Source organism: Odontesthes bonariensis, chromosome 6 (assembly GCF_027942865.1).
Source record: "Odontesthes bonariensis isolate fOdoBon6 chromosome 6, fOdoBon6.hap1, whole genome shotgun sequence".
In the NCBI taxonomy this organism is placed as follows: Eukaryota; Metazoa; Chordata; class Actinopteri; order Atheriniformes; family Atherinopsidae; genus Odontesthes; species Odontesthes bonariensis.
In genome coordinates, this window is record NC_134511.1 from 22,180,272 (window position 1) to 22,193,792 (window position 13,521).

The following is a 13,521-nucleotide window of genomic DNA, read 5'->3' on the forward strand; positions in this document are numbered from 1 at the left end:
TGGTGAAACATAATCAACTGTCAAAAAGGTAATTGCAAAACCAGTGTGTTGATTTTGCGTGAAAGAAGAATCCCCGTAACAATAGCGTCGTGTCACGGTAGCACTTTGTACGTAGCAGATAAAGTTAACGTTAACTTAACGCTACGTGTTGGGTTCCTAGTTGTGATTTTAATGCTAAGCTACATAGCTAACTAAATATAACGGAGCTAACACTGTACAACTTTCGGAAGTTTTTTAAAATGCTTGTTGATTAAGGTTGACGGGGAATCGCCTTGCCAATATAGACTGTCGTCGTCAGTTATCATTAGTAGCCTGCCTTGAAAAACACCGGGTAAAGCGAAAGTCCTGATAATCAGTTTCATTTGTGAACAAATAGTGACGGCTCCGACCCTTTACCCCAGCCTCCATGATCCATGGGGCTATTTTTAAATGGGTTTGCTAAACAGATATTGGTGTACGTTTACGCCCCGATACTTTAACATCACTTGTTATTCTTATCAGTCAACAAACACCTTCCTGCAGTTATAAATTATGCATGTTTTCATGTTACATACACCCTACTCGCCAAACACGGCAAGGTTAAATTACACTTTCTCTTGGGACCTATTCCTGAGTATTAGATGTTGATATTTGTCCTTAATAACGTTACTTGTTGTTCATAGGCTTTGGAAAAGTCATGGCAGACGAAAACACACAGTTCTGTGGCAATTGGCAAGTATAAACAACTTGGGTGACTTGATTAGAATATATGACTGGTGTTAACCTTTCTAATCTTCACACGTATAAATATATATTTCTGTTGAATTTTTAGCAAGCACGACATTCCAGAGGCTAATTTTACGACCCATGAGATTCACTGTCGAAGAAACATTGAGCTGTGTGACGTGTGCCAGGAGCCAGTGCCCCGGTCTGATCTTCAGGAGCACAAGCTGCAGGAACATACCCAGGTGCATTTGAACAGCAGATCTGAATCTTTGACATTATTTTAACAATGGGCGGAAATGAGGAGGCCTGATGTGAATATCCATCCAGCCATTCATGTATAAATAGTTATATTTAGAAAGTAATAAACACTGCTGAATAATTGGTCATTTTGTGGATACAGCTGCATGGAAAATTCATTCTGCTTGTTACAATCTCTTTCATTCTTTCACCATGTTTTATGCTGTATTGCTGGTCTCAAACAGCTAAATGCAAAGGCAGAAGGGCGCTGTGGCGACTCTACTTAGGTCATTTTGGAAGGGGAAATTAGGTTGACTATTACATTGGTTGACTTGTTTTGACTCTGTTATATTCATCTATCTGTTTATCGGTCAGGGCTTTAGTCAATGGTCTATCATGTCATGATGGTGCTTTTTGTTTAGTTGTTGACAGGAAAGCATTAGGAAAGCTGTTCGACATTTGTTCACATTCATTTACTCTATGGGGCACTTCATGGGAGCATTCTTTCTTTTTTCAATACTTATGTTGCTGATTGTTTGTAAGATTGCTCATGCAGCCGCTGTATATGTGGAAATCCATACCAGAATGAGCACATACCGCAGTGGCCAGACACCTTAGTCCTTAAGAAAATATTTGATTGGAAAAGTAACTTCAGACAGAGACTTGGTGATTGTAACTCTAAAAGCATTTCAACTTTCTTTTCAGATTACATGCAAATGCGGACTAAAGATTGAGAAGAATCATGTTGAGGTTCACCAGGTATGACAAAGGCCTTTTTATTCCTTTGTTATTATTCTTGACATTTAACCATCTTGTTTAAATTGTTCTCATGTTGACTGTGCCTTGCAGAGCTCTGAGTGCGCTCAGCGGCTCGTCCCATGCCAGTACTGTGAACTGGAGGTTGTTTTTAGTCAGTCCAAAGAGCACGAGGATTATTGTGGTACACGCACTGAGCCTTGCCCTCAGTGTAAGTGCAATATAATGCTGCGCGAACAAGCTGTGCATCCAGTCTTATGTGGGAGCCTCACACCACCCCAAGAGAGCAACAACAGCCGGATGAGTCGCAGTCCAGCAGAACAGTCTTCAGGTGCATGGTTTGAAGCTCACTCCATCCGAAACCTCCTGAGAGCCCAAGAGAGGGGCCCCAAGAATAATAACATCAATGCAGCGGAGCAGCTGTCCTTTCCTCGGCCATTTGACCCCTCAGTTTATAACACTTCGAGGGAACATCAGGCCTCAGGAGAATGGAAGAATACTGCACCTCGTAATACATCATTTAGCCGCTGTAAGTGTTAGTTTTGTCTTTGGAAAGTTAATGTTGATTTTTCTTTTCTTTCTTTTTTTTTCACTATGGATTTATTTGTTACTAACTTAAAGCTGCAGTCTGCAAGATTTGTTGTTGTCATACATAAAGTCCTACTTTTTGGCATTTTAAGAGTTTACATGATCTATCAGAACGCTTGAAGTTGAAAACGGTGACCTCCGTAGTTGCAAAATGCAAGAAATGCTTATTTTTTAACCAAAAAATAAAAAGTTTTTCAACTTCCTGTCCCGCCCCTTCAAAACACATGAGAACTCGTGCACGTAGACGTGCACGCCAGATGCGCCTACACGACTCCTCATTCATCAACTCACCTGTCATTTGCGATCATGGAAGACACAGTAAGTAGACTAGCCCGTAATGAAGTTCAATAGTCCAGATAAATAAGCGTGGGGACGAGCCTACCTTGTATCGCGCATGCACAATCGGTGATTGACAGGCAGCAGAGCCCAGCTCGTCAACCTGATTGGTTACCTTTTACCGGTCCAGTCTGCAATTTTGTAAACAAACCTGCTGGCTTTGGAGGGACCTAGCGGGACATATAGGGGACCTAGAGAACTCTTTTTTTTTTTTTTGTATTGGGGTATTTAATGTACTACTTTCAGAATCCCCGGACAGTTCCAGGCATTATGCTTGAAAAAGAGTTGCAGACTGCAGCTTTAAAAAACTGAAGTGTCTTTCTCTTCCAGTCTTGTACTTTTGAAACATTATGTTGCTTATTTCAGCTGCACTTATTTTCTCATATAATTCTCTGGTTTATTTTTCTCTTAGTCTTGGAGCAGAATGATTTTCGGCACGGCGGCAGCAGCAGTGCGTGGCCGCCGAGTGAGCGCGCACCAGATGAGGATTCATCAGGTCTCGACTACATGTTGGCTCTCAGCCTGCAGAGTGATGGAGAATCTGTGGCCGGAGGTGTGGAGGGCGACATGTGGACTGATATCTGGGACCACAAGATTGGGAAGTCCAACACATCCGTAAATTCTTCATTCCCCACGCCCAACAACAACTACCCAAACTTCACTGTAGGGACTAGCACAAGTGTAATCCAGGATCACGATCAAACAGGTACGTCTGTGCAGTTTCTAATCCTTCATGTTACTCTGCTGTCGGTTTATGTAACACTGACAAATGTTTTTGTAGATGCCATGCTGCCATGTGAGTTTTGCGAAGAGCTGTTTCCAGAAGAGGACCTCATTTTGCATCAGGTTTGAGAAGTTCTGCTTTTGAATTCATTTTAGCCCAACATTGTGAATCATGATGCTCTTGTTTGTGTTATCCAGCTAACTTGGTGTACAAATGTAGCTCTAGAAAACTCACTTTGCTCCATATAGATCAACTGGATGCCTGAAAGCTGCTGCTTGTCACACATAAAGTCTTGTAGTCTTTGCTTTCTTGGCTTCTGAGGCTAATGTATTGGTATTGTTATTATTAGAATTATTCATATATTTCATCTGTAAGGAGGTTCATTACAGGCTAGAGAAAACCAATTTTATTTATTTGTTGTTGTTGTGAGGTTTTAAGAAACTGACTATCCTTTCGACAAAGTGAAGTTAACCTTTTTGTTTCATTTACACCCAAAGGCCAATAACTGTAAGCTTGTGCTTGAAGAGATTGTGCAAAAGACCCATTTTGTCTCTGGATTATAGAGCACGTGAGCAGTGAAACCAAAGCATCATAAAGTAGTTTTCCTGTGGGTTAGTTTGTCCTTATTAAAGTTGAATTAATACTTGAAGTTGGAGAAAAACCTGCCAAGCTGATACAATAACAATATGTCACCAGATTAAGTCAGTTTGTGATTCCAGTTGATTACATCATATCCACGTCTGAAACAACCAAAACCCAGAAACAATCTGATCTGGACCGACAGATTAAACCAGCCTGATGCTGACGACTTGCTCTGTGGTTGAGAACTAATGTTGTCTTTTTGCATTGTCATTTGATTGAGAAGTTCTTTGTCTGTGTCTTCATCAATGTAGAACGATTAAACTCAGACAGATTCAAACATGTCCAAAGCTGTTTTTATCTTTGTTTTAGACCGTTCACAGTCCAGTGCACAGCTGTGTCTGTTCACTGGACTGTGAACTGTGGCTTTTATATACATCTAAAGGGAACATGATGACTCAGCTCAAGCGGGATAGATATCGATGTTAACCATATGCTTACTTTCATTTGTTTCAGACCGGGTGCAGTCCTGCCTCTGCCTTTGCGTCTTTTAGCAAGCAACCCCCTTCTCCACCCAAAGAGGACAGAATGAGCAGGGACACTTCAAGACTGATGCAAAGCCTTCCCAACACACTTGCCTCGAACATTCCCACCTTCCCTCGGTCGGTCTCCCCCGCCTCCTACAGTCCCCCAGCCAGTCCACTGGAGGGCGATGTTGTTATTCCGTGTGAATTCTGTGGCGTGGCTCTCGAGGAGGCTGTTGTCTTTCACCATCAGGTATCAAACTGCTCTGTTGGGGGTTGTTGACCTCTACTTCATGACTTAAAGGCCTGCATATGCATGTTCTAACATTTGGAATATTTGATGTTTTCTGTGTTTTTAAATAAATTACAAATTTTTTGTATTCTCAGGACAAATGCGATATGCGCCCTGACACTGCCCATCCACTGAATAATACGGCTTCCTTCAAAAAACCACTAAGCCCTGCTAAAGATGCCTTTGGGCAGATGACTTCAGATTTTCAGAGAAGAATAAAGCACCAAGGTAAAAAGTCACAGTTGTTATAAAAAGATAGATGAATTATGACATGTGCTGGGGGTCGAACTTAAAACGAATAAACCATTTGGATTGAAGCCGGAACAATATTTGCAACAATTAAACACAGAAAAACAAGGAACCGTTGCTGATTTCAGCTTCACGGGGCCATGGTTCTGATCTATAGTGTTTTTTTTGTACTTTAGAATAATGTTAAGTTAAGTTACGACCATATTTAATGTTTACTGGGGGTCTTTTTGCAGAAGAAAGAGCTTCTTTCTGTGCGAGGACATACATTGTTTCAGAGGAAAACCAAAACCCGTGTGTCCTCTGAAGTACTGTCAACATTCATTCAGCCTTTCGAATATGATCAACTTCTTATTAGAAAAAGTAGAAGACCTGATATAAAACTAAACGGATGTATATAGTCTGAGCTGAATTATTATTGTATTGTTATGTGTCTTAAATGCTTCATTTTCAAATTATGCGTAAATGCAGTCGGACAAAATCTCAATATTCAAACTTTAATAGTGTTCACCATGTTTTTCTATCCATTTACAGTATATCTGTTTAAAACGATTGCAACCTTTTATGGCGTACTGGGAATAAAAGATGCGTATGTATTAATTTTGAGCCGCCGTGCTCGCATGTTTGGTTACTTATATGACGTGTCCTCTTCTCATGCAGGCGATTTCCTGCACGAGGACTTCGGCTTTGACAAGGACACGTCACCAGGACTAAACTTTCGAGGATGGCCGGGAAGCTACTCTGAACCTCCAAATCAGAAGAAGACGCTGAACTGTGACGTCTCTGCGAGGAACGGACCTCAGCCGGGCAGGGAAGTAGAGGGCGCTCATTTATCTTTCTACGACACCGAGACGCCCGCTTCTGCTTCGTTAAAGGGGTAAAAGCTTCGAATCTGAGCTATACAATGGAAACGGTTTTAGTTTGATTAGAATTATTTTCTGCTTTTCTCCAACGATTTAGACTTTCTCGGAGAAGCAGTTCATTTGACTTTATTGTAAAGATGTGTAATTGTAGTTTTTATGTTAATATTCTGATTTGAACTCCTTCACTAGACTTCAAAATCCAGAAGACAAAGAAGGGAGAGGAAACAGAATGAATCCAGTAACAAAGGTGCGGCCAATTTTTTCGGTGAATGTTAAGACACAGTTGCCTGTAGGTTAAGTGTGTTTAATGTTTGTTTGTAAGTTCTTAAAGGGGAGCTTGTTCAAGCTATGAAAATGTGAAGAAAAAAATATCTTCATCCTCTTCTTTAGCCAGTTTATCCTTTTTATAATGTGCCCTGTAGGGCAATAAGAAAAGCAGAGAAACACTGTTTTAAACAGACAGTTAGAATATTTTAAGATCCGATTCATTGACATGCATACACATGAAATTTGTCCTCCGCTTTTAACCCATCCAGGTTGGCACCTGCTGACACACACATGCACAGGGTCACACACTCATAGACAGATGCCAACCTGGAGCGGTGGGCAGGGGAGCATGGTGCCTTGCTCAAGGGCACCTCAGCCGTGACAAGGAGGTGGAACTGACATTCCTCCAGCAGTAATTTTCTTTTTCCACCTTCTTTTTGAGTGGCGAGAGTGAGAATCGAACAGCCAACCTTCCGGTTATTGGACGACCGATTCTAACCACTGAGCCACAGCCGCCCGCGCAGTAATTTCATTAATAATAATGTAATTTCATTACATTAACTGAAATTTACCAATAAAATGATGGCTTGTAATAATTATTGCAGTCGGATTACAACCCCGAGATAACTCGGTTGATAGTCGCACCAAACGTGCTTGTAGACGGGTGAAGCATGTGGTGAATTGGACTTTGCGTTCTGCGCATGCTCGAGGTTTTTTCCCCAAAGTCAAAGGAGAACACAGAAACAAAAACATATCAATTAAATGGTAGGGTGTCATTTACGAGGCAGAGCATTCTCAGCTATGATACAAACCCTCTTGCAAGAATGTTAGAGATATTCAAACAATATATGACAAAAAGGGTTCCCATGTTTAACAAAAAACATCATCTTTGCTGTGTAATTTACACGTCAGATAGTCCAAAGCAACGTATTCGAGTGTCACCCTATGCCATTGAGCCTTAGATGGGGCTTTATCCATTATCCAATTCAAAAGAATACACTTTCTAGCATAGAAAGCAAGTGTTTGGTGAAGTTTTCTCTTAAATTTGTCAGTAATGGACAAATCAGATATGCCAAGTAGCAGATATGAGGGGTCATTATTTCTATTAGTAGACAGAATCTTATTAATTTCTTGCTCAATGACCCACCAAAACTGCTGTACTTTTCCACAGTGCCACAATGTGTAAGACTACCGGTTTCTATTTAACACTTGGGGCACAGCGGAGATGAGTTAGGGTTGAACTTATGACGTTGAGAGGGAGATATGTGGGCCCTATGCAGGAGCTTTAGTTGCATGGCTCTCACTCGATTGCATACACTCAACGTTTTGACATTCTTCCACATATCGTTACAGCCTTCGTCTGTTATCTTAACATTGAGTTCTTTTTCCAATAAGCTTTTCAGGAAATAAGTGTTCGTGGTATACCCCTTAAGGATATTATAGAATAAGCTAATAGACCTGCCAGATTTCTGTAAAAAGAGTTTTCTCTCTACATGTGAAATATTTTGACACTCAAGGATTGTGGTATCTTTTGTGACAAAGTTTCTTACTTGCAAATATCGAAAGATTTAATGAATTTTAAAAAAAAAGAATATTTTGAATTCATTTTACATGAGGTGCTTAAAGATGTTTATTGAGAAGCGAGAGCTAAACAATGCTAGAATTTAAGGTAGCTACACACACACTTTTATTCTGTGTTCTGCTGGTCGTATTTCTTTAACATCCTCTTGAAGGTGATTTGAGCTTAATGTTACCATCAAGGTATTGTGCATCCGCAACACTGGTAAATGCAGTGTATGTTGGTTAGTAAACACCCCCCCTCCCCCCCACTGCCGGCAGGCTGTTTAATCTGCAGTGGAAATGGGTTTTAATCTTCGTACTTCAGTTATCACACAAAACACAGAGAGCTCCTGTTTGATTTGGAGCCTCCATACACCTACTGTACTCACTGTAGTGGGTAAGTGATATCCTGTTTCATGTTGTCCTGTGTTGATTTCAAGAATTCTACGATTAAATTTTCTTTCTGGCATTTTATAAAACGCACCAGCGCTCGTTGACATGACCGCCTCCGAACTTCTGTGTGTAACAGCAGCGTTTGATGCGCCTCGTCCCCACGCAGTCATTCGATAACCCAGTAAATGTGACACGACTTGGTAAGTTTGCAAATGTAATTTAGACCACCTCAGTGGGGCCTGGGGGATCCGCCCGTGACCTCAGGAGACCCCAGGTGGGGAGCCAGTGAAACAGAGGATGAAGAATCAAATGCAAGCTGCTGCCTGCAGAGCTTTAAAAACAATGACTTTTTTCTTTTCCAAGGAAAATATCTGAAGTTGATTGTTTTTATTTTTGTTTTGTTTTTTTGTGACATTTTTGCCTTTAAACACATTTCATTGCATTTTTCTTCCATTTGCAGCTGCCCAAGAAGCAGAACGAGGAGCAACAGGAAGAGTGAGAACTGGAGCTTGTGGAAAATGAAAAAAGCCAAACCTCCATCTCTGCTTTTTGTGTATCTTTTTTGCACATTTTCGAAACATATAAGTATCTGATAAGTGCCTGTGGGAACTTTAGTATCTTGCAGTTTGTATTCTGATGAATTTTACTACTAATGTCAAAGCTAGTAATTTGATTTATTCAAGCATATTCTTCTTTATTCTTGTTTCAAACATTTGTTTGCCTCATGTCCAGCCTGAACTGAAGAGTTTTTGAGACCGATTAGATTTTTTATTTCTCCCATATTTGTTTTAACTCCACAAAAACATCAAAAAACGGACACGACTTTAATTATTTGTCGAAATGAATCTTTCCTGTGTCACTGCGGTGAAGGACGTCTTGTTGCCCCCCCCCCCCATTTAACAGTTTTTACTGAGTATATCTGTGTTCCTCTCGGTTTCTGCATCTTTAAGTATCGTTAAGCACTTTGATTATTTCGTTAAAAAGGGTTTGAGGAACAGATTTGATACATTTATGCATCTTTTGATCAAGAAAAGAAAAAAAATGCTATCGAAAAATGGTCTTTTTATACTGTTGAATATTTGTCTTTAATAATTTTCTGTCACTACTTAGTAAAACCTTTTAGTTATTATCTTTAATCCAACCTGTAGATCTATATGTGTGTGTGTTTATTATGTTTATATGGCTTTAAAAGCAAATTGTCTCTGATATGATATTCTTTTTTTCGTAGTCTGAAAAGTCTTTGTCGCTCCTCTGAATCAAATTGAAGGTTTATAAGATATATTTTGTGTGTAACACTTTTGAAATGCTTATGAAATAGGGAGCTGCTTATGGAAGAGTCGGCGACCTCTTGTTTTTTCCCTGTACAACAGCCCCGAGTAGAGAGCAGCAGCTCACCTGTGTTTAGTTGGACCTGAGCAGTTTTAAAACGCAGCTAAGAGAGACTGTTGTGATCATCTTTGTCTCGATCTGGTAATTAAATGTTTTAATGAGAATACTGATGGTCCAATGGCTGCAGTTTGTTCAAAACCTCTGCGCACACCTCGGGGGAACAAGAATTCATGGGTTGCGGCACCACGCTGTCGTAAAGATATGAGACTCAAATGTTGTCGTGTTGTGTCTCACCCTGCTGCGTCCTCTCCGGTCTGCTGCCTACAATATGTGGCTGCATTTGTGTGGGGTGATAAAGCAGAAAAAGAGCCCCAGCATAGGATTTATCACCAACTTTCATGCAAAAAAAAAAACTTAAAATGCTCAGGGTTATGGAGGGGGAATTTGGCCTTGTTGCATTTCAGTGTTCTTCAAAGGAGAACTCAAGGTTATGCCATACAGACTAAACTGTGTGTGCAGATGTTTTTGAATCCCAGTGTATGAAGGACTTGACACAGAACCAATGAGCAGGAAAATAGACTGAGGACATACTCTATATTTTATTGGCAGGAAGTTTTGTTAAAAGTTCACATACAGTGGGGTGCGAAGGTTTGGGCAGCCTTGTTAATTTTCCTGACTTACCTTTATAAAGCATTGATTGTTTGGAGAAAAAAAATTCTGTGAAATATATCATATAGGGGACAAACACAGGGATATTTGAGAAGTGAAATGAAGTTTATATGATTTACAGAAAGTGTGCAATAATTGGTTAAACAAAAGTAGACAGGTGCATAAATTTGGGCACTGTTGTCATTTTATTGATTTCAAAACCTTTAGAACTAATTATTGGAACTCAAATTTGGTTTGGTAAGTTCAGTGACCCTTGACCTCCATACACAGGTGACTCCAATTATGAGAAAGGGTATTTAAGGGGGGCAATTGTAAGTTTTTCTCCTCTTTGCATCTTCTCTGAAGAGTCGCAACATGGGTGTCTCAAAACAACTTTCAAATGACCTGAAAACAAAGATTGTTCACGTCATGGTTTAGGGGAAGGATACAGAAAGCTATCTCAGATTTCAGCTTTCAGTCTCCACTGTGAGAAACATTGTGAGAAAATGGAAGACCACAGGCACAGTTCAAGTCAAGGATCGAAGTGGCAGACCAAGAAAAATCTCGAATAAACAGAAGCGAAGGATGTTGAGAACAGTCAGAGTCAACCCACAGACCAGCACCAAAGACCTACAACATGATCTTGCTGCTGATGGAGTCACTGTACATCGTTCAACTATTCGGCGCACTTTACACAAGGAGATGCTGTATGGGAGAGTGATGCAGAGGAAGCCTTTTCTCCGCCCACATCACAAACGGAGCCGCTTGAGGTATGCTAAGCCACGTTTGGACAAGCCAGCTTCATTTTGGAATAAGGTGCTGTGGACTGATGAAACTAAAATAGAGTTATTTGGGCATAACAAGGGCTGTTATACATGGAGGAAAAAGAACACAGCACTCCAAGAAAAACACCTGCTACCTACAGTAAAATTTGGTGGTGGTTCCATCATGCTGTGGGGCTGTGTGGCCAGTACAGGGACTGGGAATCTTGTTAAAGTTGAGGGACGCATGGATTCCAATCAATATCAACAGATTCTGGAGACCAATGTCCAGGAATCAGTGACAAAGCTGAAGCTGCGCCGGGGCTGGATCTTCCAACAAGACAATGACCCTAAACACTGCTCAAAATCTACTAAAGCATTCATGCAGAGGAACAAGTACAACGTTCTGGAATGGCCATCTCAGTCCCCAGACCTGAATATTATTGAAAATCTGTGGTGTCACTTAAAGAGAGCTGTCCATGCTCGGAAACCATCAAACCTGAATGAACTAGAGATGTTTTGTAATGAAGAATGGTCTAAAATACCGTCAGCCACAATCCAGACTCTCATTAGAAGCTATAGGAAGCGTTTAGAGGCTGTTATTTCTGCGAAAGGAGGATCTACTAAATATTGAGTTATTTGGAAATTTGGTGCCCAAATTTATGCACCTGCCTAATTTTGTTTAGACAATTATTGCAAACTTTCTGTAATTCATATAAACTTCATTTCACTTCTCAAATATCACTGTGTTTTTCTCCTATATGATATATTTAACGGAATTTTTTCATCCAAACAATCAATGCTTTATAAAGGTAAATCAGGAAAATTAACAAGGCTGCCCAAACTTTCGCACCCCACTGTATTCTGGGCATCCTTTAGTCACCATCATCATTTCACGATGAATTGTCCTTAGAGTTAATAGCTTGTGAATCAACATATTAAAGCAATGAGTTTTCTTGATGAGCTTTTTGCGTGAAGAAGGTTTTAAAAAAGGAATGAAGGTCTTCAATGTGGAGCCCAAGCACCATATTGATAAAAAAAACTGTGAAAAGCTCCTAACCTAACTCAAACACTTTTAGCAAAGAGTCTTCGCTCTCATAGCGGAGATGGGGCCGACAACATTGTTTGGTGTGACAAAAATGTGTAGAATACCGTAATTGGCCATTGAGAAAAGCAAAACACATTCATACAATCAGGATGGCTGTTGCTCAAGAGGAAGAACAGTTATCTGCAAGACACTGAACCCCACCTTGCATCAGACGTGTCAATCTCTGTGTGAATGTGTGCGGTAGAGAAAAAATCCCCCCGTGTGGCCTGCATAGAGCAGGATGGTTGTGTTTGGATGGATGAATGTGGTTTGTAGTGTAAAATCACTTTGAGAAGCCAACTAGACTAAAACAGGGCCATATATGTACAGTCCATTTACAGTAGAAACACTTTTTTAAACACATTTACATATGTGCTTTTTGTTCTATTGCCAGTTTTTTAGATATCTGCAGATTGCTTTCACGAGTGTGATCACTCGTCTACATTTTTTACATGTAATTTAATTTCTGGCTTGAGTCATTTTAATTGTTTTATAAAGCACCAGGTTGCATTTAGCTTGTAAAAGTCCCATATAACGATAAAGATTGATGTAGTGACCAGACTGTCACTGGGAAAAAAAGAATTTGCTCTTTCATGACTCACCTGGCTAGATAGAGGTTAAGAGAGGAAGAAAGATCAAATCTGCAGGACTTAATCTGTAGCGTTTTATCGCATCTCTTCTAACTTTTTGTCCATTTTCTTTGCTGCTTAGGAAACTCTAGAGCTTCTTAAAAGGCCATCCTGCCTACTCCTAACATTCTTTGGGCTTTTGGAGCTCTTTTAAGGATTAAGATGGGTCGTGGATTTCTTTTATCTTTACTAGGATCTACTCTTTCATTTTCGGGGGGGAGGGAAGGCTTTCTCTTCTAATTTCATGTTGGGAGCATCTTTTTTCACGAGGTATTTTTATTGATATGGCCCCATGTCTTGAACTGTCTTAATTTCTACTTTTCATACGATACATTTAGTACGTTTGCATCCAGATGTGTCTGCATCGCTGGGCAAATTACAAATATTGTTTATATGTAATAAGTGAGAAGTGCAACCAGTTGAATGAAGAAGAAAGCTGAAGAAGAAATATGTTCAGGGGTATCAAGTGAGGAGGTTTAAGTCTCACCTACAAAAAAATGCAACGTTTCACAAGTGCACTTTGCATTGTTGTAGTAATGTTGGCATAATTATTTTCAAAATAACGTCACAAATCACGTTAACGGTCATTTACTAGTTTAAGCTTGTATAAAGTTTATGCTCGAGTAGGTGTTTGCACCTTTTGCCATGCTGTTATAAACAGAGAGAGGTACAAAGTGAAAATATCAGAAAGCAAAAATGTATTTTTGATGGAACAGTGATTGCCACTGACATATATGCATAATCAGGTAATTAGTCGGTGGATTAAAAAAAAGAAAAGATAATAAGCTGTATCTGGAGCACTACATTTGGTTGGGAGTTTTGACGCAGCCTCCAGTTGCACTAACACCCCCCACACCCCACTATGAACGCCCTTTTACGTTCTCCCACACCGCGGCGCGCTTTGAATAAGCGCCGGGAGTAGCCGGAGGCTCAGCTGGGCGGGGTTACAACTTTCAGTGGGAATTCTCTGTTCAAAAAGCTGCCAACTGCCTCCTGT

The 13,521-nt window shown here is 40.2% G+C and overlaps 1 protein-coding gene across 1 annotated transcript; it reads left to right on the forward strand.

Moving 5' to 3' along the window:
- Positions 1–809: 809 nt before the first annotated feature.
- Positions 810–9,563, forward strand: trafd1 (TRAF-type zinc finger domain containing 1; the record flags this gene model as incomplete). The annotated part of the gene is made up of 10 exons (XM_075467918.1): positions 810–947; positions 1,648–1,701; positions 1,792–2,227; positions 3,035–3,328; positions 3,404–3,468; positions 4,442–4,702; positions 4,837–4,969; positions 5,648–5,864; positions 6,040–6,097; positions 8,531–9,563. Coding segments are annotated over 10 exons (1,695 nt in total), but the record flags the coding sequence as incomplete, so codon positions are not given.
- Between the last annotated feature and the right edge of the window lie 3,958 nt (positions 9,564–13,521).